This window comes from Seriola lalandi, unplaced genomic scaffold, assembly GCF_002814215.2.
Source record: "Seriola lalandi dorsalis isolate HSWRI2012SDOR001 ecotype SW California unplaced genomic scaffold, Sedor1 jcf7180002054502, whole genome shotgun sequence".
Classification (NCBI taxonomy): domain Eukaryota; kingdom Metazoa; phylum Chordata; class Actinopteri; order Carangiformes; family Carangidae; genus Seriola; species Seriola lalandi.
Window position 1 is genome coordinate 1,314,970 of NW_019525055.1, and position 27,249 is coordinate 1,342,218.

General features: G+C 39.7%; 1 protein-coding gene across 1 annotated transcript in view; it reads left to right on the top strand.

The window, feature by feature from the left end:
* Positions 1 to 5,797: 5,797 nt before the first annotated feature.
* Positions 5,798 to 27,249, top strand: part of fstl4 (follistatin-like 4) — a gene marked incomplete at its 3' end in the record, with an annotated part of 182,279 nt that continues 160,827 nt past the window's right edge. Inside the window, exons 1-2 of the mRNA XM_023413083.2 lie at positions 5,798 to 6,014; positions 24,027 to 24,186. Coding sequence (XP_023268851.1) covers positions 24,037 to 24,186 — 150 coding nt within the window. The remainder of the gene's footprint in view (positions 6,015 to 24,026; positions 24,187 to 27,249) is intronic.

A 27,249-nucleotide genomic window follows, 5' to 3' on the forward strand; every position in this document is an offset into this window, starting at 1 on the left:
TCCAATTTTGTTGCTGAATTTACTAAATCTTTGTTCCCTTATATTTTTTACATACATATTTTGATTACATTGCTCCAGACTTGTATGTGTGTCTTGGAAAGTAAAGAAAGTATTTAAAATCTTATTTTCATATTGATTTAAAGGAACTATTTGTAAGTTTGGCTATTGCTACGTAGGCAACATTAACATTGAAAGCGATTTACTTACCAGTATTCAAGAGCTTCAGCCATCATTGCTTTTACAAGACGATATAATACACCCTCTGAGAAGCGTTACTTCTTCAAGGTAGACTAGACGCTACAGTGACTCGGTATCGGAAATTGACAATACAGCCCAAACCGGGCTGGGGCTAGGTGGTTAGCATGCTAACTTCAGTAGAGGAAAAGAAGAGATACAAATATAAACAAAAAAGAGAGGGTTGCTTTCCTCTGCAGGAGACAGCTCTTGGCGAGTAAAGGAATGAAGTTTGATGGTGAATTCGTAACATTTCTTACTAGACTGGAAAGTAAATGACTGTTAGCTCCTACTACTAACTCCTTTAAAAGAAATTTGTTTGTTTTTATTTAATACCATGTTTTGGAAAGCATGGAAAGTATTTTAGGGAGGTATTGTAACGCTGCTATTATCAACAGAGCAGCAGAGATGACAGAAAATTAGGGGGGAGAGAGATGGGGAATGATATGCAAGAAAGGTCCCTGGCCAAACATGAACAGGAAATGTTACAGTCCATGTCTTAACACTTAGACTGCCCCCAATGCAGGCAGTAGTGTGTCATGAGACTTTTTGCACGGGATCACAGTTTACATCCAGCGAGCTTTCCCTAAGCTTAACCAAATGTTTTAGTTGGCTAACACCAACCATACCTTAATCATATGAATCATATTATTCCCTGGCTTTAACTATACTGTAGTTGGCATGAGCATATTGCACAAAGCAAGAAATTTACCATTGTGTTTTCAGTAGGCTGCGTGGTGTTATATTCACATATAAACAGTGAACTTCAGCGTACCTTTTCTATTCATTTTTTTTGTTTAGAAACTGACTGTGATAGGTGTGGCATTAGAGTCTCTTCTACCATAAGTGATGAGGACATGTGTGTATGTGTGTGAATCACATCAATACCTGCAGTGGTGAGCTGGTGGAAAAGGACATAAACAAGAGTTATGGTTTTATCGCCTGGCGTTTCTGTCTCTGAGGGAGAGAGACCTTTTAGTGCTGACACATGCCTGAGTGCCTTTAAGGTTGAGGGGAGAAGATATTATGTTTCTGACGTATGACTGCTAGGACAAACACTCCTGAGCAAATGATGGCAGAGATAATGATGACTGCTGTAGCTGCTCAAACCCCACATGCGAGTCTGAAACTCAGTTTGTCCAGCCGTGGGTGTAGCTCTGGGTAAAATGCACGGGATGTTCTTCTGTCAATGCAACGCAAGGGCTCGCGTCCACATGAGCCCCTTGAGGGTCGATTCATATTTGCACCATTTGGGTGTGATTGATTTGCCACTCAGGGTACGCCTAAAGCAGTCTGAGATCATCTCTGCATTGCCCAGAGAGCCGTTGGTTTTATGAATAGATCTGATATGCATTTGTCAATAATATGGATCTGAGCATTTCCACTGCAATGGCCCAGAGGTGTTTTAAGGAATGTGTGTTTATTTGCACCTTGTATATGTCTACATGTGTGTTCCCAGGTTGTCCTTGTGAAAAAGTAGGACAGTGTAAAGATGTCATTATGAAAAACATATGTTTAAGTGTAAACATCTGGTAAATATGTGTTTTGTAAAGTTGCGCATGCATGTTTGATAGGCAAGCAGACTTCAGGATGGAGGAGTAAACAAATTCTGAAAGTTGCATGCTGTATCCACAGCGCAGAAAAAATACAGTATATGAAGACCAAACCACAATTTTAAACTATTGAGATTAGTCAGGAGCTTTGCTGCTTTAATGCACTAGGCATCTTGGGGAAAAATGCACTGATGTCAGTGAAGTGATTGTGTAACCAAAATTATGCCACTTCAGGAAAATATGAAAACAAACGTTGCATGAATTAAATTTCATACACAAGGGTCATTTTTTTCTGTTTCTGTTGTTTCTCTCCGTTTCTTTTTTGTTTGTTGCAAGGAAAAGTTCTCTGAAAAGCTGAGAGGATTAAAACTCTCAGATGGCTCTGAAATGTTTTTTTTCAAAGAAGGATCCTGTTCTTAGCGGAAATATTTGTCTTCAACCACGTTTAAGTTAAACCAATGATCATGATCTTACCCTAACGTAATACTCAAATGGTTTTTCCACATTTTGATTAAGCTCGGGGAAGATATGAGACAATTATAGGAGATAAATATAGGCTCATCATATTTTGTTGGCTCTGAAAGGAGGATTTCATCAGAATACGTTGGAATAGTTTAGATTTTGTCACTTCTCTGTAACATCTACAGTATGTTAATGTATTTAAAGTTGTTGTGGTGATTCTTGGGGGCACACTTCTTATTATCTTGTGTAGATAGTGTCATTACTCCACCTCCGTACACGTCTGTAGTACAAAAGCAGTATCAGAAGCATTTGCTGATACATTGGAGCATATGGCCCAATCTGCCATGGTTTGCCATTACTCTTGACAGTAATGACACAGCGTTTGTAAAAACAAATAATTCCATCTCACTCCTGTTTGAACCCCTGCAGCATTGTCATACTTTAGGAGAGGCAGTTCATTCATTTTCATGTTTGTTTAAATATGTCACCACTATTTGAAATGTGTTAATTCATTTCATTTTCTCTTTTAAGTAGTCAGAACTAAAAAATAAAAAAGCAAAGCAAACATAACATTTAATTTTCAAACTCTTTTTCCCAGTGGTCTATGCTAACATTTCTTGTATTTTTTCTCACGGTGTCTGACTGTGTTGCTATAACACGCAAACTCATACAACTCTATAGAAACCACTTTAAATGTGGATGTATGTGAATGTGAATGTTAATAGAGGGCTATTATCACTCAAGGATTGAGAAGATGAGTTTGAATACTACATTTGGTTGACTTTTTACTGTGCTCTGAATAGATAGAATCACCAACAATCCAATGCCAGTGGAAACAGAGTCACAGCTGAAAACACAAAAGCAGTGTAAATAACCAATATAGGCCCTAGAAATGCCCACTAAACATCCTAGCAACATCCATGCACCATAGCAACCACAGATTAACAACCAAATGACACCAAAAACTGAAAAAATACACAGTAACACTTGGCAGCCACAATTCCTATAGCACTACCTGCTGAAGCCCTAACCCTAGGGCATATACAATAGCTGTGTCTTAATTCAGAGGCCGCATCCGTCGAAGGAAATGAGTTACGAAGGCGTGGCCTTTGCAGCCATCATCAACTGCGAAATCAGACGGCCTAGTCTCCAAAGTATTTCCTATTTATCCACGGCCACTGTTTTATGTGTGGAGTCTGCCATATTCTCTTTTATTTTAAATGTACTCTGTAGTGATCACATAATACTTCCATGATAGTGATCACAGGCTTGCAGTGACTTTTGGGATAGGATGAGCCAGACATGGGACGGCCACTGTGATGCAATTGGTCTTCAGATGCAGCTTTAGATGGATGCAGCCCCTGCATTGAGACACAGTTAGTGTCTTCAGAAAATGTAGCCTTTTTTGTAGTTGTGCATTATCCTGCTTAGTGGTTGTTTACTAAAATATTATTAATCATTAATGAAATAAATATTTATTAAAAGACTATTAAACAAAGTTACTAGTCAGAAATTACATGATTCAGACTAAAATGATGACTCTTCTCTCTCTCTACCTCTTTTTAATTTGTCCAGTTCAGTAGAAATCCCATAATAACATTTTAAAACTCGTGAAAACAACTAGAATTCTTTCATTTGTCATTGAAAAATGAAGAGATTTTTTATTTATTAAAATGAGCCATAGAAAAAGAAAAGAAAACATGACTGTGTTCACGTATAACCAGATTAATATTCATTCAAATTGGCTCATATTATATGTCAAGCAAAAGACAGTGTTGTAAGAACAGATTGTGCTGCATTGCATTCAAAGCAATTTTCCATCTTAACCGAAATCACCCTGTTTCTGCGGGTTCTGCTGTTGCTGGTAGACTGAAATATAGGTTCTTTCTTTCTTTCTTTTCTTTCTTTCTTTCTTTCTTTCTTTCTTTCAAAGGCTGTAGACTGAAAGGAATCAAGTATTGCAACTTCATGACTAAAGTTCACTTCTTTGCTTTTCTCTTATTCCCCTTTATTCCCCTGCCCTATGCGTTTCTTTTTCTTTGCTTCTTGTTTTTTCCAAAAGTCTTTTTTTTTTCATTGTCTTAATAAATGTTACATTGAGCATAAATGTTTTAGTGCCACATGCAATTTTGATGGGGGCGCCACCATTCTCGTGTCTTTTTAGAATACAGTATGTAGGCCTAATTGTGCCATGCGCAGTTATCCCACGTCCCACTTTAATGCAAATGGCTGAGGAGGAGAGGGAGAGAATATGGATGAGTAGGAATTAAAGTCACAAGGATGTGCTTATTTCCCAAATGATCCTCTATAACTGCAATGAACTGTTTTGCATTGTTGAAATGCATGTGTGCGTTCGAAAAGCACTTTAAAATAACCAGTTAATTCTCTGTAAACTCGCTCCTGAGTGATTCTGACATCACCTACACTGCATGCCTAACTCCTCTGAGAACATCATCACTGCCTTGTTTATTAGTCAGTGACGCTGCAAGCGTTTGTCATATAGCCGACAGTCACGGCATAAGACAGCCCTATAGGTGGAAAACAAACAGTGAAAAACAAAATAAAATATGCATATGATACTTTTGACAACATCTGACTGTTTGACGTTCTCACTGGGTGAACGCAGAAAACAGCAACAGTCCCATCACCTGTCAGCATGTTCTCCTCTTTGATTCTTACCTCCATTTTCATCTTCAGCCTGACTGTTTGCATACGCAACATGGTGTAAAACGTAAATGCTAACAGGCAGGCTAATAGTATCCAATACAATGCAACTCGCATTAAAATGAACAGCTGTTTTCAGCCGCTGGGTTGTGAGAAGTGATGTTTTTTTTATAGCAAATTCTGAAAGTGTCAGGATCTAACACAGAATCTTATTCACTGCACTTATTCAAAAGCTGTTGATCTAATTCTTGTTACAAACTGCATTGAAAATGAAAGATTATTTGTTTTTGTGTTTTTGTTGTTGTTAATGTTTCTTATATATATATATATATATTGAGCGTTTTCTTACAGGCAGCCTAATTTACTTACTATGCCCCCCGACAACATACATCCCCTAAACCCTATAACTTAAAAACGACCTATTACAACTTTATGCAATTTCAGCCAAAACCTAGATCTATTAGCTAATCTAAATTAAAGTCATCCTAAACTCAAATTATTTGCAAACACTTAAATTGAGAAAAGATTGTAGCAAAGCATCTGCAAACAAATCTTACGATTTGTCCTGATTCCTTTGTCTCTTTCAGGGCATTTGGTCCTCACTAATGTCTAAACACACACACACTCACACACACACACACACACACACACACACACACACACACACACACACACACACACACATAGCCAACACACACCAAGACATGCACGCATGCACACACAGGTGTCGCTTTCCAGTGCGATGAATCTGCAGATGCAGCCTCACCGCATTTGGCGTGCAGCGGCTGACGTCAGGAGGAGAGCGGAGTGAGAGGAGTTGAAATAGGGCAGAGCAGGAGCGGAGCGCTGAGAGGAAACCAGCCGGAGGAGCCGGAGGATGGCAAGCCGCTGCTGAGAGTTGGGACGCGCCACCCGTCGCTACTGACACAGCTGCCACTGATACACCAGTCCATAATTAATCTGAACCCTTTAAACCCTGCCGAGCGGGAGGAGAGGAGTGGAACTAAAAGAGTGCAGTTTGGACGCGGTGCTGCGAGGAAATCTGTGGCATATTTGCTCGAATTTCCTTTCTTTCTGTCCTCTTGCCTCAGAATACCACAGGTAAGGAGGAAGCTGCATATACTACTGCGGAATAAGAGCTTAAAGGCGTCTTTGTTGTGTTTTTCTGCTTTTTTTCTTTTTTTTTAACAAGTTTGGTTGTTTTGGTTGCATGACGCTGCTTTATCTGTCACATCTTACGTTAGGAGTTTGAGTGAATGGGAACTGTGAAGAGGATGGCAGTGGCGTGCTTTAATTTTGAATTAGTTTGTGAGTAGCTGGGGAGAGGTGCATCAGTGTGAGAGAGGGAGAGAGCTCCAGAATTTACAGCCTGAGAGATATGTGTGAGGTGCAGCCTCATAGCGCAGGGCGATGTCAATGACAGTCTGTGACAGTGTTTAACTACACTGCCTGGTATGTCGCCTATTGTCTGGCTCAACACGGGGTGTGATTAATCATTCAATATGACCAGATGCCAGCTTTGGTCACCTCATATAACCGTGCAGCGGCTCTACCTGCTCGAAAACAACAGGGCAGTGTGTGATAAATGGCTCCAGTAGGACTCCTCTGCCCGGATGCGCCAGGTTTGCTCAAGAAGCAGAGGGACTGAAATGATAACACAGTGAGACACGCACATCCCTCGCTGGGCTCTTTGGCAAGGCTTCCCGGTCCCAACACTACCACCACCTTGCACCCTTCCTCACCCGGTCCTCTTGCCGTCAGCCAATTTCTTTGGCAGGACGCAGGGAAGACTTCATCTATTAACGATCAGTGTCTTATAAAGCACCCTTCATCTCCACTCAGCAGCATGCAAAAACTCTCAAGAATGAGGGGGGGGGGGGTATCTGTATGATGAGATTTTCTTGTCTGATTGTGTTAAATGAGCTGCTTCAGCTCTCTCTCAAGGGAAAATCCTATCAGTGTCACCAGAGAGCTTGCACGGCGGCAGCAAAGCCTCCGTGACGGCCAGCGGAGTGGGAAATGAGGATTGGTCGGCGCGCACGCTGCCGTGATACAGCGTATGTTGCGCCGGAGCTCTCCGTGGTGCTGAAAACGCTCCAGCTCCTTGCTCCCACTCCTCGCCTTCCCCTCATTGCTCCAGCCTTTAACTGGGTTTTTGGATTTCCTCACTACCTGGAACCAGATATGGAGCCAACATCCAGCACCAGAATTGTCGCCATTCATCACTGTGCTATCTTTGAAAAACTGGTTGTAAATCCTAGCCCGTCAGTTTCAAGCGGGCAAACAGCCCTTCCAACTCTCACACACGTAACCTCACACACAAACACATGGCTACACGCACACACATACAACAAGCGCACATGCAAGCGCACATGCAGGGATCAATATCTCACCTGTATCTGCTTGTGATGGGACACAACATGAGACGTGATTTCTTGCTGAAAATGTTTGTTTTCATGGATTCAACACTTTATTATATTTCTCATAGCTTACTCAGTAAAATTGAAAGGAAATAATACAATTTTAAAAGGCAGGAGAACAGGGGTGAAGCCACTTCTTATCACCACTGAGTTTACTTGAATACAATTTAAATGCTCTGAAACAAAGATTAAGAGCATCACATTTGCACAATTACAAAATCTTTTATAAACAAGGGTAGTGGTGGCTCTGAAATCACAGACAAAGTCAGTTTTCAGGCTTTTCTAAATTACTACTGTAGGACTTTTTTTGTACTTTTTTTGGGGGGGGGGGGGGGGGGGCAAATCATGTCCTGAACCCTTTTTCAAACAGTTCAGCAGCCCACCCTGGGGTCACAGTCAGCGGGGTGAGAAATAATGATGTAGCCCAGAATAGTGACTCAGTCGGGCTTATTGCAGTTTGCAATCTGGTGTGTAACTTATTAGCTGTCTCGCAGAGAGCCATTATAGAGCGGTGTCCAGCAGATCATGGCTGGTTGTTGTGCTTCAGATACAGCCTAATAGTGGGATGACTCACACATTTGATTGATACTAAAGAAACAGTACCATATAGCCACACTGGTGTATGTACACATGCACACAGATATGTGCACACACACAAAAAAAAATCCTTACTGTAACGTTTGAGTCTTGAGAGTTGAATTAGCCTTCTGGAGTGTCCTCTTCCTGCTAAGCTCTTAAACCCTGCAAAAGCCAGAACCAGCTTGAAGCTGCGTATGCGTGTAAATGCATGTGTGCAGTATGTCATGCATATTAGTTTGGATAAAAGAAAAAATTTCAAGGATGGCAATAAAAGACTAATCTGCTACTGCATGTGGAACCAGGCTAAGGAAGAGTTTTCACATGCTTCCACCGGACTTGCATGATGGGCTATTCTTAGCCGGGCAGTCTATTTAACCGTGTCTCCAGACTAGATTTAAATATGTCAACATGAGCGCCAGTTCTCCCTCTCTAATAAACTGCTAAACAATGTCAATCAAGCTGTTTTGTGGTTGTTAGGTTCTAAGGAGATAATTGGATTTTGAGTTGCTGGTAGTTTTTGTTTGAGTTGCTTTCAACTGTTGATGTTTAATCATGGTCAGATACAGGATTGTACGTGAAGGAACCAAAACAGTGCTGAAAATAATGTATGCTCATACTAAGTAACCTTACCTATCACTTTGGTTTGAAATCAATTTGGAAATATGATGAATATGAAACTTTATTGATCAAAGAAGAGGAATTCTCTTTACGTCGTTGGCCAGAGGTCAGATTCAGCGACAGAATAGCAGGTTGGAGTTCAGTGTCTTGCTCCAGGACATTTCAGCTGAATAAATGTCTGCTGACATATGGTGGTGAACACAGGTCATTTTGGGAAAAGCACAGTCTCTCTAACCACTTGACTTTCCTGCTGCTAACCTTCCTAAATACTGGAAAAGAGGGATGCCGGAGCGTGCCAGACAGTGCTTCTTGAATACGAAACAAGGCAGAGCAACACGCATATTTGTAGCTTATCAGAAATATTCTATGTTCTTGTTGTTACTGGTCCAAATGAAATGGAATGATTTAAAGTATGTTTGTACTCTGAAAGAATATAAGTTTGCAAGGAAAGGTCCAGCAGGTGTGTAGATGAAAGATATAAATTCTGTTTTATAGTATGTTGATTTTTTTGGGGGGGGTTTTTTCGAGATGAAGTAGACTCGGGACAGAGCAGGATTTTTATACTTCCAACTGCTGTTTATACAAGTAGTGGCTCGCAACTCAGTTTCAAGTGAATCTTCTTGTGTTTTGAACTCATGGGCCAGATGTCAAACCAAAAAGTGCTTGTTACAGAAAATCTTTAACACAAGAAAGGATAGAAGTAGGTTTGTTTAAAATACCCAGAACACATAAATTATTATTACGGTAATAGATATTCAGAGTTTCAGCTGTACACTGTGTGGATACACAGCGCAGACATGACCCACTCCTTTTTCTTTTTTTTTTATAAATTCGAGGTGGGTACTGCAGCTCCAAACAGTCACACATAAACAGCCCTGGATGACAAATCCATGTAACATTTAATTATAAAAGATTAAATTTTTCCAATCAATTATAATGTCCCACTCATGAACAGTTTGAATGCTTGGCATCGCATCGCCTGATCATGAGCGGGATTTATTTCCACACAATAAAGTTATCCCCTCGAGTAAACCATACCTACTTCCTTCCCTTCTTTTTTTTTTTTTTTTTTTTACGCCTGGTGGCTTTGATTTGTTTGGCTTTGCAAATTTCCCAAAGAAATATAATGAGCCGTACTCCAAACAAAGGCAGAAATGCATTGCAGATGGTGAGTCATGCTCTTATGGGCTTGCTCGTCCGCCATACACTCACGCTTCTGATGGGGCTGACAAGATTAGTTTTAAATTGAACTGATGAAACTGTTCCTCATGGATTTAGCAGGGGCACTGTGACACTCACACACCCTCATACCCAGAGAAATATAACTCTGATTAACATGAGGCCTACGACAATGGGAAGCACTTAATAGGAGTGACACTGAAACTGAGGAGGACCGGTAACTTGCTCCATTAGATTCCGTACTTCCTTATTCCTTACACACATTGCCGCGCCTGTCGTCTCACCTGATAAGGCCCCTGTACTCCCCGTAGAGTGCAGAGCCGCAAAATGTGGGCAACGTCGTTCACTTGAAATTCTGATCACCAATGTTGAACTTCTAGAAATGACCTTTACTGTTGCATCCCATATGAACACAGCAGCTGAGCTCAGAGCATCCGCTGCGCAGCTCTGAGCAAACAGTGCTCGCCGCTTCCTTTGCCTGAATGCAGGAAAACTGATGAAAGAGTCAGGAGAGAAGGAGAAATGTGTAGCGGGGTTAGGGAAAGGTCATTGGGCATATCTGTTTTCTGCTGTGAATTTAGTCAGCCATCTGCCTGTCCTTTTTTATCATTCCTCACTCCTCTGATTGAAACACCCAAATAGCAGTTCTCTTGTTATCTCACATTTGTTATCTTGAAATTTTACGTCACCCACTGTACCAGGCAACCCATTGTCTAATTCTCCTGTTCACTGAAAACATTCAACAAGTCAAGTGGAGAAAGTCTGAGGTTAAGTACCAGTCATTAGCAATCAGCTTTGTAATGAAAATGGCTTGTTGCTAAGGCAAAAAGGAGAGCAGCAGATGCCTACGGGAGGCAGTATGTGAACACCAATATGATCTGCTTTCATTATCTGATCTAATTGATATCATATACACAGTAAACAGTGGTTGAAAACCCTGAAAATGCTCATCTTGAGTTGAGATACGTGCTGCTCCCAAGGTTAAGAATGAACGATAAGGTCTACGTTGCATGTTTTCAATCCTTCAAAACATCTGCTCATAATCACATGTATTTTCTGTCTTGTTCATCCTGACTGAAATGACCAGATGCTGAGGAAATGAAATCGATGTCACAGGTTTTTTTTAATTTTTTTTATTGAATTAATGGTGTCAGTAATTGCTGTGAACAAATTATGCTGCTGCTTCTACATGATATTATACCGTCCTATGGTCCGTGCCACAGTGTTGGTTTCAGTGGGAAACCTGAAAGCAAAGCAAACTGAGCAAAACATTTCAGAAATTCTAACCAGTGATGAAAGGTTAAAGGTTTTCAAGCAAGCTTTATAAGTTCCCTTTGGATTTACTACTTTGGTAGTAAACCTCTTGCAAACAACTCTGCTGTTTATTTGGAGCTAGAAAATCTTGATTCTGAATCGATGTAAAGGTGAAGCTTTGGTGAAGCTACAGAAGAAAAAAAAACATTGCAATCTGACAGCCTGACAGCAAAGAAAACAAAACCCTTTGTGAACATTAATAGCTCAATAACTGCATGTATTAACTTTGAATCTGTCGAGATAGTTTGTGAGTTTTCTTGAGACCAGCGACCAGTGAACATTTTGGGTAACATCGACAAAGGAAACAAGGAATCTGACAATGTTGTAGTGACGTACACTGAGGCCCTGCCCACACCTACACAAGTATTTTTTTTTAGATGTAGCATTTTCTATGCGTTTTGGCCTTTCATCCACACACAAACACAATTTTAGGTCACTGAAAACAGACCTTTCTCAAAACTCCAGAAACTTTGTTTTCAGTGTTGTAATGTGAACAGGGGCTTTTTGGCTTGTAACATCATTGTTGTTTGCCTACCAGAACCAGTAATACCTTTTTTTCTTTGGTTTCTGATTGGCCAGCATTGCTTTGCAGATAGGGTTATTATTGCTTCCTGTTGATCTGGCATGCTCTCAACAGCGCTTGACAGGGTGTTTTGTGTTGTCATGTGGACAGAGGTTTTTGTCCACTGGAGGAGGAAAACACCTGTTTTAATAAATAGCCTGTGTGTGTATTAGGTGTGTACCTGTGGACTAGGACTGAGATTTCAGAATTTTATAGTAGCAAACCTTCCTCCTAGAAATCATGTTTCTGTATAAATAAACTGCAACAGCAGATAGGCTACTTTTGTAGGAAATGTAAACACTAACTTCATTATGTTCAGAGGCAATGTTTTTGTTGAATGAAGAACCTGCAGATTTTTTTAATGGAAGTGGAGTCAGTACAAGGTGGTCGGGGTAGGTGGCAGATGTAAAGTGAAAGTACATGACTGAAACACCAGAGACCAGGGTTCGCATTCAGAGTCCCGTTTGTAGTTTATGTAAAGCACTTTGGTTCGGTTTAGAGACAGATCCTGATTTTGCTTAAATGTAAATAAACTGAATGTGATTACACTGCATGATCAGATATTTGGGTGGAAATATTTTACTGCGATGTTCAGTATCAATGAATTTGCCTCTTACCAAACACAGGAATTGACAGCATATTCCCATTGTGTTAATAGAAAACATAATCTGGCTGTAATTATGTTTTGTACAAAACGTATTTGCTGTTGCTGTTTAGTCGTATAAACACATCATTTTTAGGAGACAGGGTTGTATATTAGAGTTGAATCCTTTGCCTCTTCACATGCATTGATTTCTGGCTGCCACAGCCATGAGCGAGGCTTCAAGTGGTTCTTCAGTCAGTGATGATGATATATATGAACCATATTTTTTTCCATAAAGTGCCTCCGGAGAGCTATTTATGCTTTAGAAGGTGTTTTTCTCTTCATTGCAGACCTCTTTCATGTTGTTTGCTAGCACTTTGCCATTGCTCTATAATTAGCAGATGTGGTTCTGTTAGCCAGGATACCACCCAGTCATTGCACCCCAGATCCCCCCAATATTGTTTTTTGTCTTCTTCTTCTTCTGCTTCTTTTTCTTCTTCTTGCTCTTTCAACCATGTCATATAGCCTGTGGGGGATTTCTGGATTTAACAAGTCACTCGCAGTTTGTGTGTCTTTGAGCCACACCTGACAAGTAGGATGTTGGCTTGTCAGAGAAAGAGCCAAAAGTCAATATCACCGTTGAGTAAGAAATGTAAAGAGAGAGAGGGGGAAGAGAATAGAGAGAGAGTATGATACAGAGAGAAGGAACCTCCTATTCATTCTCCCTCTTTCTCTAGTCTCAAGATGGGGTCTTATTACTACCTAACAGCCTGAAGCTCTGTCTCTTCTATAGAGACAGAAAGTGGCAAAGAGAGAGTGTCAGGTAATGATTAATTCGGAGGTAGCACAGAGGAAGCCATGCTGATAAGGATATGTGCACCACTAAAGCACCACAACCTGTATTGTGTCTCTTTGCTTTTTCGGGGAGGCCGACTCATTCTTTTTCTCTGTAATGGTACATTTTAGCACAATCTTAAAAAAGGCAGTCGTTTCTCTGCAAAATGAATACATTAACTTTTCTTTCCCTGCTACTGTTCATTTTCTGTCACATGTTGTAATTGTTTTAATTGCGTCCTTATTGTTGCTCACATTATCTGCTGTTTGCTCTATCCTGTCTTTTGTGTGTCTGTCTGGCTTTTATTGTGTCCTTTTTCTTCTACAAATTGTCAGACTTTTAACCCCTTTTCTCAATTTCCCATCAAGCAGATTTATACTCTTGAAGGCTATAGAGGATAAAATCTCCTTAGCTTGTATATCTGTATAAATTAAAGGAACATATCAGTGTTTTGTGTTGTCAAATTACTGTAGCTCAAAGATACTTTACATCACAGCGAACCATTCTGCAAATCATGTTGCTTTTTAGATGTATTTTTATTGTATAAAAATAATCAATTAGCAGATTCTTGAGACTTTTTTAAATGTTCTTATGTCTTCTTCTAAGCACAAACAATCTCTTTATAATATCTTCAGCTCATTTTTATGGCTGTCAGTGACAACAGTACTGTCCAACTGCCCCACTGACTCCAATGTTAACTGAGACCAGAAAAAAGGGGGGCATTTTAGATCAATGTCCCACATTTTCCAGAGGCACCTCTCACCCTAATACGTGTTTGAACCAGCTATAACTAAGGACTTACCATCGCAATGTTAACCATTAACTGCAGCTTGGCGCACACAGCCGATTCAGATTAATCAATACCAGTAATCAATATTTCAGATCCTCTGCTGCTCAGCTCATTTTCAAGTTGGTGCCACAGGTTGTCAACATTAATTAGGCGTGTGTGCATACACACAGTATTCAGTCAGGTCATTTATGCCGGTGCCATTTTTAATGCAAGGTCATAAACTTAGATAAGCTACTGTGATACTGTGAACACGTCAGGGTGAAGCTGTATGGCCTGAGCTGTTTTTTTAATGTTAGAGCTGAAAGCTGTCTGTGTGTCTGTCTGTGTCTAGGTGAGACTATACAGCTGTGATCAAACCAAACCATCACGGCGGTTTAGTGTAGGAAATTCTCCTGATCAAGGTTTTTCATTTTAACGTCTGTTCTGAAGCTATTTTCACAATCCTTAAAGTTGTTTCTCAAGTTGCGACTCTGTGTCCTATACAGGCAGCCATCAAGCTGCTATCTTTGTTTTGTGTCTGTGGCATAATATTTTTTATTCAGATGGTTAAAGAATGTTTTGGGTTTCTGGAAATACCTTCAGAACAACACTAAGTGTTTTTAACCAACTGTCTGGGTTTTTCAAACATCACCAGTTAATAATTATTATATGTATTACTTTTAAAGTATTTTAGAGAAATTGATGATTTCCTCTGTGATTTGATATATGCTTATCCGTGAGAGGCACAAAGTGGGGCTAGTTTATAAGAAGAAATAAAAACCCCTTTTGCTCAACTACTTTTTAAGTAGTATGGACTAATTCATGAACATAATTTTAAGAGACAGGGTTCTGTACCCGCAATGCCGCAACAAGCCCCTGGACAGTGAGGATAGATGGTCTATGTGCAGTGAACCAGACACAGTGACTTGAGCTTTCGATTCCACTGACTGTGTTCATGTGCTCATTACAGTGAGGTGGGTGAAGAGAATCTAAAACATTTGGTAAATTATAGCAAATACAGGAGAAACAAATCATATATCATCATGAGTTAGAAATTATTACTGTGTTGGAATGTATTTGAATGTACAGTGCATTGTGAAAGTATTCAGACCTTCAGGCCTTCAGGCAAAGTATTCAGGCCTCTTATGCTGGACAAGCGCCTCATGGAAAACGCTTCCTTTTCACTCGGCCTCATATGCCTGAGACCAGGCCTCTTATCTCCTCTGTCAGTGCCTCCTGGAATCCCCCTCCCCACCCTGTCCTCCATGCCTGAACAAAGGGCTTCTATCCTGAGTAGGGGCATCCACCCCCTGCACCAAGTTTTTTGAGTTATTTTCCTCCAGACGTCATGAGGCCAGCATTTCTAGAAGAGCCGGTTGCCCCTCCCCTACCCACTTCTAATTTTACTGTTCATGCTTACTAAAGGAACCTGATCATTTTACTTCAGTAGAATTTTGAATGCATCACAAGACCAAAACTGTTTTATTATTCTTAATATTGTGCTTCTTCTCACTTCCACTTGGCAGGTGATGGGAATTATTTTTCTCTGCGGATATAGATAATTTCCGAAATGTTCAACATTTTGCCTGCAAATTTTCCCATAGTAAAGAATGGACAGAACGCTCAGAGGCTAGAGTGTTTGACATCACAGACACAGTGGGAGAAGGTGTTAACTGTTCTGAAAAATTGGTTTAAATCATCCTCACGGCCACAAATTTCACTCTTCACATACAATTTCTTGCCAGAACGTAGGCAAGTTTGCCGTCTTTCACACAATGTAACTACCTAAGCAAACAGACTGTTGTTCATGGTGTAAAAACTGTGGCAATAGGAGTTTTGGTTTTTGACTGAATAGCAGGAGTGCCTTGTCAAATCCCACTAAAGTCTGACTCTCACTTCAGGAGAAATAAGATGGTTACATCACCATAGCAACCTTAACTGAGGAGCTGCCTATAGCTCCTGGACATTTAGCCATTACGGCTTCTCCGGTCTCTGTAATGATTACAGACACTGTTTCTCTCCCACTGCTGCCACTTATTGTTTTCACACTTCACATGGATTTACACACATTTGAACAGTTCACAGCACTGGAAATAATAATACAGTTTTAGTCAGATTCCACAGTTAATTTTAGCTAGTGGTTTTGAGCTGACTCCACACACACACACACACACACACACACACACACACACACAACCAAACATACACACACAGACACAGTCATGTTTAGATCACCTCTGAGGACATTACATTGACTCACCATCATAATTTCAAGGAGATTTAACTGAGCTGAACCATAACTACTACTTGCCTTACCCCAACCCTTATCATAACCTTAACCTAATAGATAGCTAGTTAGACAGACAGACAAACTAACAGACACCTTTTTGAAAAAGCAACAATGCAGTTTAGCTATTCAGCTTTAGCTTTTGTAGCAGCAAGCGACAGACAAAGGATGGCAGTAGCAGCAATCCTAACACAATTTCCCCTGGAGTTGCAGAGTCAAGTCAAGATCTTTCTTATTGTCAACAAATCACATGGAGACCAAAACCAACAATGAATTGATCGCTATAAAGTATTGTCTGTGGATCCAGGGCTTGATATGTCTTATTCCTCTGTGCTATAGACCTATATTGTTGTCCAAAAACTATTAAAAACACATCAGGAGCCGCACTGCTGGAACAGTTGACACTTACCATGAACACATACACACACACACACTGTAGTTTATTTGTAGTCAGTCCCACATACACAGTCCTGCTGCTGAAATACTCACTAGCCCACAAAATCAGTGGCTGAGTGACAAACAAATTCACTATTTACCCCTGTTTGAGTAATGTTTGCTAAATTCTACCATTCCCAGCTGTTCCCAGGAACCTCTTAATCAAACTGTCAGTGCTGTGCTCATTCTATAGCTGCATGCCTGTTCACAACACTCACCGGAAAGCTATGCCACTGCTGCTGCCAGCGCAGCATTTCAAAAGCCCCAACTTTTCCCCGCCATCCACCTGTAGGCTCTGAGTGTGGCTTCCCCTGGGGAGCGAGACAGGCAAACAACGAGGTCACAGCCCAGACACCGAAAATGAATGCTGTACATATTCTACATTTACATTATAATCTATTCCACGTGAGTTGGCTGACTAGAATATATTTATGACACATGTCATGTGTCAGAGGTCAGCAATGTGGGCCTGTGACAGAGCCACCGGTTTGAACCTTTCAGGAAGTGAACAGGAGGATTGCTAAAATGAGTTGAACCTTCCCACACTGATGAAGGCTAAAATATCTGTTCCCTATTCTCTTTCTTGTTCCAACTGCTAACAGTCATCATTAATTAGATCTTTTCTTTTTTAATTAGTTTCAACTTGACTATCACAGTAAAATTATTTTAACTATAAGCTGCCTGTATATCAGCTTTTAACTGGTATGCTGCCAACCCCCTTTCCAAGGGGCAGTGCTTATGAGTCTTTTACATTACAGTGAATGGCAGTTCATAACCTTATCTTTCCAGACTACTGTGCTCTATAAATCCTCTTTAGGAAACACCACTCCAGAGCGTCCTGAGATTTATCACATTTCTTGTCATAAAAAAAAAAAAAAACCTTAAAGGATGTGTATCCTGTTCACCTGGAGTGTCTAGAAGATAACCAGGGTTAGAACGTGCGATCCGGATGCAAGGCTGACTGACAGATTGACACCCTTGGAAATTTCAGTATCTTCTCCAACCACTGAGGAACCATATATAGACGAGTGTGTCGCTGCTGCAAGCATCATGAAAACATTCTGGGCAAAGGCGATCTCCTTGGTGGCTCTTTTTTATGCTTCATAGACATCTGTCTGAGTATGGGGCTGTTTGAAACCTGAGTGCTGGCAGATAGACCGGCATACACAGGATGATAGCAGAGATTTTACTGAAGAGGAGCATCAGTTTGAGGCAGCACTCAAAGTAAGAGCATGTAGAGAGGTTTGTTCCAAAATGGGGCAAGCACCATTTGGGGGGGAAAAAAAGCGATGTACTTTTACAAAATGATTGACAGCATAAATTTTTCACCTTCTACTTTTAGAGGGTAGCAGGTTAACCCAGTTGACAAAATGCATAGCTCTCATAACTCTTAATTGAGGAATATTTTCTAAAGTGTGAATACGCTGAGAGAATTCAAAAATAAAATATGTATGTGCTACGGTAGTAAAATTAGCTCAATACAATGCTTCATATGCAAAAAGATTTTACTTCAGGGTGCTGAACTACAAACCCTACATGTGGTGTTCAGTGTTCACAGATGTTATTTTATCTGTCCCTCCCGCCCTCCTTTTGTAATCTTTTTAAATACTCAGCAACTTGCAGGGAGGAAGCATGCTGAGTGGGGACTGATCGTCATGCTTGAACTGAATGTGTCATTTGTAACTGTGACAGCAAACCTACCTGGAGCGTAGAGCTGTGGACAGAGAGCTGGAAGGAGAACTCAGACTGATCACTTGAATTTGTCTCAGAGCTCAGCTAGAGGCCTTCCCCTGCTGCCATTACAGAGAGACAGATAGGCTGTGGGACTGCATGCAGTGTTCATTTACATGCCAGTTTTACACTTGGCTGTAGTCTTGGTCTCCTGACAAACATGTCCTTTTTGTCAGGCTAATTTAGCCAGATTTTAGCTGGGTCACATCGAATCATATCAGGCTTTGTTTTACAACTTTGTCCCAAACCTTCTGATGCTGTGAGCTGCCAAAAACACTGAAGATATTAAACAATATCTGGCATATGTAGTTTGTTTGCACATGAAAAATGACTAAATTATAGTCAACTGACTAAATTTCTGACCAACTGATGTTCTTCGGTGTACATCTTGTGTCATTTCCTTTCTGTACAAAATGGTAAAGTGCACAAATTATTTGAAGACCTGTTGCCAAAACAGCGTTTTTTTGAAGATTTGAATATAGTACATACTTTATAGTAACAGTTAGTTTGGATTTGGATATGACAAATGCCATGTAAAGCTAATAACTCATAGCAAAATCTAACCCACATTCTTGTAACGGCCAATATTCCCCATAAATTAGGGTCACTTCAATCAATAGATGATTTGATCTACAACCTACAAAAACACCAAAAATTGCAAATGAGAAAATGTTTGTGCCACAAAAGAAACAAGCAACATTAGTTTGCATCGATTCTGTAGAACATTATTCTCTCTAGGATCCATAGGTGATATTGCCGACACACATCACCATTAGCCACATCCTGACAGTTTGTGTGTGCTCCTCTGAGCTGAGCCAGATGTTTTTGTAGTTTCTTGCACTGGGAGGGAAAAATATTTTGTGTTGAATGTTTTTGAAGGTTCCAGAAATAATCACATAATCATGCAATTTTCATTTTGGACCAGAAGAGAGACTAACTCCGCCTGACCCTAGGTCATAATCAGATCTAATTTCATTCAAATTGGTCTCTTGGTGTCTGTTTTGCAGGTGTGTAATTATATTTTCTTGAAAAGTATTACAGACTCAAGTTCACCAAATTGTGTATTATATTCAAATTAATATAAGTAATCACCCAAGTTTGCTAAAAGCAATTTTTCATGTTAGAAAAGTTCTTTGACAAGTGTGGAGTGGAGCTGTCCAGGGGATTGTGAGTTTGGTGAGAGATAAAAAATATTTTGAAAGAATGTTGGGATAAACTTCTACTGTGCTATCCATCCATGCGTTCATTAAGATTTTTTTGTAGCCATTCAAAAGTAAACAGTGGGGTGAAAATTTATATTTTGACCTAGATCTAGAAACTAGACCTAGAAAATAGCAGCTCATGGTTGAATGAAGCTGGTGCATCTCAAAGGCCTTTCTCCAAATGCTTTACTTTACAAATGTGATGGCTAGCAGATGGCACTTTACTGTACCCGAGCACTGCACATTATAGGCATTTAGCTGTCTATTTACTGTAGTGTTATCGTAGCAATAGAAAGAAACCTTCGATTCTTGGACTGCCATTATCACAAACACCAATGGAATTCAAAATTTGGTTTTTAATTTATTTTTCTAAATAGCTGTAATAGCTTAAAGAATAAGTTCATATTTTTTCCCGTCTATCTATCCCGTTTTAATACAACTCTCACATGCCCATGTGTACATTGAAACAGTTATTGATTGATGTTATCGTTGTTCAAGCCCATAGTGACTATAAAATGATCCCTTCCAAACACCACTCTGCTGAAGAAGAGGACAGAGTCCTTAATAGACCCTTGGCCCATGCAAAAGTGAATAGCATTGCAAATATCGTCCATCCCTCTGGCCTTGTATTCTCACCTTTTTAATTATATTAAATAATTTTAATTTAATTATTGTGATTCAACTAAATAACTGGCTGGTTCAGTTTCTAATTTAAAAACCATTCAAATCAATTTCTCTGAAACATACCTAACGAAAATGAGTATAACATTTTCCCACAAAAAGGTAAGCGACTAAAAAAGTAGACAGGCTGCTGGAAGCTCTTCAGAATGCTTTAGGCACTGAACAAAACGTAAAATTGTGATCAGAAAATTGGTAGTTGTTAAGAAAGAAACGTGAAAGCTGAGAGATAGGGAGAAAGAGCAGCTGGGCTGTGAGTAGATGGCATTCAACTTTCAGCACATTTAGTCTGTTTATATAATACAAGTCCCTCATTGAACAAGTCTGATCTGAGCAAAGCTGCCTAAAGGCACACTGGATTTTAGAGTATGTCTCTTTAAGCTTTTTAATATGCTGGTCAAATAATGGCTTCCTCTTAGACTTTCTCCCTCTTGATGAATTTCAAAATGGACCATTCATTCCACACCACCAGTGCTCTGTTTTTTGGGAGCATGTGTGTGCATACGTGTGTGTGTGTGTGTGTGCGTGTGTGTACGTGCACTCGTGTGTACTCATGTATGAAAGTGTGTGTGTGTGTGTGTGTGTGTGTGTGTGTGTGTGTGTGGGCCAATGCCAGGGGGCCAGGCAGCACATTAAGACAGTGACTGGCAGATCTCATTTGGTGTTTAATTTCACAAGGGTGAGCTCTCATCTATGAGGGCCCATTAGCCCCGGGCTACCTAGTTGAATGATGTTGGTGTTTCCTTGTCAAATGATGTTTACACTGACGGGGCTTTTGCAGTTGGTTAGCAGTTGTCACTAAGTAAGTAACTAAGGTTATTTACTCAAGTGGAACCTGTATTTAACGCCTCTCGTTACCACCTCTCATTACTTGTTACTTCAATTTCAAAACCCTGTTATAAGCATTTGAGCATGAAAGTTTTTTGTTGACCAGTCAGAAGCAGTATGTAAGGTCCACTTAAAACAGAGTATAACACACAGAATACAGAGTATAGTGAACATACAACATATGATGCAGTTATACAGTCAATATAGTAGCTACAGTGCAATACTATGACACTTACATTGGCAATTCCTCCTGCATGCCTTGATGTTGATTAATTTAAGCATTTTTACCTTTACTTAAAGCTGCACTATCGATCCATTGTCAATATTTTCATATGCACAATGGATCAGTATGAATATGTGTCATGCTAAAAGGTTCATTCATAGTGATAAACCCTCCAAGAATTATCACCTGACTCTGCAGTTCTCCCCAGTGCTATGGAGCATTTAGTGTATTTTGGGGCACAGTTTTGGTTTTCTGGCTCACAGCTATGCTTTCATCAAGCTCATTTCTAGACGCAGCAGGCAGCTGTTTTCAGTGAAAAGGTTCTTATAAACTCACTGTATGCTACCTCCTCAGCACCAAATGGAAGACAGACAAAGGCCGCAACGAGCTGGTGAACATAGGATTTGTTAGCTAAAAAGCTAGATATTTTTCTCAGGAGTTGATGGAGGACAAAGAAAACAGCCAGAAGGAGGGTAAATATAGAAAGTATATAAATCAGGTGGCCAGAAACACTCGCCAAATGAATGCTCTGAATGTTGCTTCATGTGTCCTGCATGTGTAAATAGGCAATTGTTTGCATATTTATGTTCACCATGTCAGTATTGTGTTTACAGGTTGTTCCACGACCCCCAGGTGTCCCAAATAATTGAATGTATAAATAAAATCAGTCAAAGTAGCCTTAAATAAAAGATTGTAACATTTACTTAGCTCTAAATACTAGTGTTTTTTATGACACTATGTAAAGATTATTGAAAACATGAAAAAGTCAACTGACAGGTCAAAACAATAGCAAGATCATTTTTATAATTTTTCTCGTTGATGGTTACCTTTTATTACAATTGAAAAATTGTGAAAATGTATGTAAAATTAATTTTGATAAAATGTTTCAAACTTAATTTGATTGTTGAAAACTTTAATTTCACAAAGCAAAAATAGATATGTAAAGTAGAGAATAAAGTTTCAGCCAGAGCAGCAAGCAGGACCAGGGCATACCAGGTCAAGGTGAATCACAGCATGGTTGCAACATTCAATATTCTAGTGAAGAACTGTTGCAGACATTTAACACTATAAACACCTGCACTGCTTGAGATGCATTGCATGTTTTTGTGTCCTTGTTTCAGTTCAATTGGAAACTTTATGGCCCCCTTAGGGAAATTTGTTTTCAGACTGGTTCTGCAGTAAAGCACCCAATAAAGTGACATAATAAAGTATAAGACCACGGTAAAAAACAATAAACACATTACCTGAATGTACAATGACACACATGACAAACTGCCGTGTCACATAGTCCAACCATAAAGACCTACATCAGCAGATAAGACCAGACGAGAGGTCAATGCTTTGGTGGAATCCAATAAATATTTCTCATCAGTGCAAAATGCCAAGTTCTTCTAGAGGTCATCAGACGCTACACACAAGGGACGGACACAATAGACACAATAACACAAACACCGGTGCAATGCAATACAAACCCGGAATGACAACTTGCAATAAATACTCCTTGTTTAAAGCTGATGATATTCATGTTTTGATGCCATTATTTCATAGAGTGCTGATAATTCAACTGTAGGTAGTTTGTGTTCTTAGTGTATTGGATTGCATTTTTATGTGGGGATGGATTTTATTCTGGTTGAAATGGATAGTTCTCTGGCTCATTCACTCCAAAGCAGTACCATTTAAAACACATTTTAATGTTTATATTGTGAAATGTTGAGGTGCAGCTGCTTGAGGTGATTTTTCTCTCCAGCTTTGTACACAACAGTACAGTCGTGATGCCTTGCGTATATTTTCCTGAAGATTTGCATGTGTTTCTGTGTGTGTATGTGTGTGTGTGTGTGTGTGTGTGTCTGTGTGTGAGTGAATGTGTATATGTAACAGAAGTGAAATTGATCTTCTGAGTTTATATTTTAAGCCTCCATGCCACACTCCACCATTTGTGACGACTTCAGAGGCTTGTCTCTTTGTTGACATCAAAAGATTTTCTGTGTCCTTTGTAATAGATAATTATCCCCATCAGTGTGGGCTTTGATGTTTATGTAGCTGTATTATGCCATGTACATTTGTTTGTGTGTGTGTGTGTGTGTGTGTGTGTGTGTGTGCGCGTACACGATGATTGTATGTGAGAGTACAGTATTTGTTCCATTGTGTATACATGTGTGCATGCATTAACATCATTCCACCTATTTGTCGCTGGATGTACTGAAAACACTCTTGAAATATAGATATGTATAAACAGGTTTTACTAATTTTTCCTGGAAATACAGAAAAATGAAACAGTATCTTTGAAAGATGCTTCTAATATCAAGTTATTGGCAACACATTTTAACCTATCCATATTTTCCCTCATTGGGCCAAGACGTCTTCTTTTTGTCAGGTCATGCCTGGAAAATTCTACTCCCTCTTAGCACTCTGATTTGGGGAAATTTGCTCTCCTCTGTCTTGCCTATCTAGTAGACCTGTTTTTTTATTTGAACAAAATCTGTACACTGTGATGATTGCAATGACATATAGTCTTGAACAATTAATGTGCTTATTTGATTTCAACTCATTTGTCTTTAACTCCACTGTCGAGAACACTATGAGGTTTATGCTGGTGTATTGTTAGACCCCCAGTTAAATCCAAGTAAATAAAGGCATCAGAAGGCATTTGCATGATAGGTTTATCTAATAATATTACACCATACAAAGAAGATTATGTCTCAGCCTCACTGTGCTCAGGTACAGTATAGAAAATTAAATTGCCCTATTCCCTTCAAACCCACATGAATATGAAGAGGACTACAGACCTGTGTTTGTTTGGAAACTGCATTTGGTACAACGGAGTGAGTCTAAGGACTTTGTGTGCATTGTGTTTTTACTTTCCCATTCAGGTAGACACTCATGGGCAACCTGGGTGTTTGGGCTGTGGCTGTGGCCACTCTGCTGGGAACCACAGGGTGCTGGCTGGCTGAAGGGCACAAGGGGAGCAGGCGAGGCAGCATGGATAAAGCCAGTATGTCACATACCTCCTCCCAGGAACCACACTCCATGGTAAATATCCTGTGCAACTCACACACACACACACACACACGCACAGGCACACAGGCACACTGACTGTACTGCTTCCCAGCTTCACTATCTATCCAAGCAAGAGGAACACTTATGGGGATATAAATCAATCATCATCAAATCAGGATCGTGCAGAAAAAGTGAGTAAAAATGTAGTGTGTCTAGTTTAGTCTCTGTGAAACAGTGCAGCCTTGACTTGACATTTCCTGTGGCACAGGAGAAGTCAGATGTGCGTTGCAGTCTATGCATATGCCCATTATAGTTTATAATTTGAATACCATGACGAGCAAACACTCTAAATGCTACTTTGAGGTGTAAACACAAACAAAACTATGTCTTCTCCCATTTGACTCAAATATGGTACATCAATCCAAAATATGGACAGTTAAGCAGTGCTACTCCAAACACATCCAAAAGATGACGACAAATCACTCTGAAACTGATAAATTACCAGTTTAATGATCCTTAATGTTTTTGGCATGACTATTTCCCTGTACTGGGAGATTTGCTATTGACCGGAGTGTTTTCATACTGAGGAATTACTTTTTATCTGTCAATAACATGCATGTGGGTGTCAGGTAGAGATGTGCGGTTCTGATTGGCTGAATTAATTGAGAAGACGTCAGGTCTGTCAATTCAGGTTGTAAAATGAATCTGATTGGTCTACTTTTCCAACCTGGGCGGCTACCTAGCTCAGTGATTCCAAACACCGTGGGTGAAGTGGTCCGTTAAACCGTTTCGTTCTACGTTATTGACGAACTTTACAAGAACTAGCCGCTAAATTCTTCTACCATCGTTAAATAAGTCGTATATGAGTTTGTTTAAACCGCATGTCAGATGGATAAAATTGGCAAAGTACATTTTCTGATGAAAGCTCGTCAATGGACTACAAATGCCTTCTTACTAACTAGCGTACAGGAGAGCCGGTAAGTTGCTTGATTAAATAAGGTCTCAGCCGTAAAATAAGACGTCAATGTCAGTCACAAGTGCTATGACGTTAGAAACTTCTAAAGCTAAATTTCTCATAAATGCTGAAAATTCAAAAGTTAGTACCAGGTAGGTTTTTCTATTCCAAGCATTAAATATATCATTTAAACTAACCACTCCCTGGCTAGTTAGGACCTTCCTCTATCTATAAATCAATATGAGTGATATATGACACATATTGATAAAGCTGCGGCCTCTGATTTGAGAAGTGCCATGTTAGAGCCCAGTGCCATAACGCACAGCTGTACACTGTTTCGGTGACAAATCAAACAGGTGCAGTAATGGCTCTGTTTTTCAAGTAGATGGAATTGCACTGGCTCAGGAGGTCTGTGCGTCACTGCCTGCACTAAGGTGCAAATGCTGTTTTTGCTACTTCAACACTATTTCACAAGTGAAACTGAAATGATGATGGCTAATGTTTGCTTCATCAACATTTTTATTGTATTTTTTAAAATTAAAATCTGCAGTGTACATGCATACAGCACTATTAGTAAATATGCTATTATTTAGACTTAAAATGTATCAAAGTGTCAAAAATATTAGTGATGAAATGGTCAGCTTCAGACATAAACCGTTATTTAATTTTATCAAGCTAATTTTGTGTTTAGAAATACAACCAACAGGTATTGCCCACAGTATGGCCATCATAGGGATATTTAAGTCATACAAAAGGAAACAAACTTATGGAAAACCTTCAAAGAGAAGTTGCTTAGTGTAAATTACTACAGCAAATTTAATATTATGTATACTGTATCTGTAACGATTTTGATGTAGCCCTGTAGCCATTATTTGCTGACTTGCGGAAGATTAGAGCTGTACCATTATGTGTGATGAAGGACCTCTGTTTTATCTGTGAAGCAGCTGAGAGGATAGGGGCACAGGACTGCTTAGCTATCTTGCAGTGTGATGCAGAAATCTTTACTTCTTGTCTTTCTCTTCCTCTCTGTTTCTCTGCTCACTTCTGAAGAGAAGAGGGAATTGACATGAAGAGAAATGGGAAGACAGTGAGGATGAGAGGTTTACAAATTACTCACAAGGACATTGTTTGGTCATGCTAGCTGAAAAAGAGAGTCTATTAGTACAGTGAATTCAATAGTCCCTTCCTAGATTTTCACTGTGTCCCAAAATTTAGTTTCCACTCTGGAGAAGAAGTTTGCAAAGTGACATTTGTCAGTGGTAGTTTAGGTGATAATAGACAGAGCTACCTGGCAGTCTTTGAATAGGTTTGTAGCTGTGCTTGTATTTTCTAGCAGTAGTCGTACACAAAGAAAATGAAAAGGCCTATTGAAACCTTTATTACTCAATTCAAATGTATTTTGATTAAATTTTTGTCAGTCTGCTTTTTCAGTTAGTGGTCAAGGCCAACACTGTTATTATTGTAAAAGTAGAATATTGTGGTAGAAGATTATCAGATGAAAGTAAATTTAAACTTTATCGTGAGTACATACAATATGTTTAAATTAAACATCAGTTAACAGATTTCATGTACTTAACCTCCTAGGACCTGGCGTCCACATATGTGGACCTCACATTTTGGGTTCTCTAGACCACAATACTAACTTTTTCTCAACAAGGGCGTGGTGACCACATATGAGGATATTATACTGCCACTCAGTAATCGAAATTTAAAACTAATGTCCTCATATGTGGACATCATTTTTCTCAGGTGCCAATCAGCCTAAATAGCAAAGAGAAATTAAAAATGCACGCCATGCAAGAGTTCGGGTCTTAGGAGGTTAAAAGAGTAAGCACATCCCCAGATTGTGTTAGGATCCACACTTCTAACTTTTTTATAAAATGAAAAAGGATTGAGGGGAAGGTGGGTTGCAAACGTCTGTGTGAGGCAGGGCCCACTGGCTATTTAGTGTGTGTAGTCTACAATGCGAGAGGTACGGTGACAAGAGGGACACCGACACTGACACTAACTGCTCAGTGTAGGCATTTACAATGATGCACATGCCTGCAGTGGCTGTTAGCCACTGGGAGTGCTCAGAGCATACAGTGGAAAAGCACAGATGTTGGTGGTTTGGTCTTTGAGAGTCGCTGTGTGGGAACCTG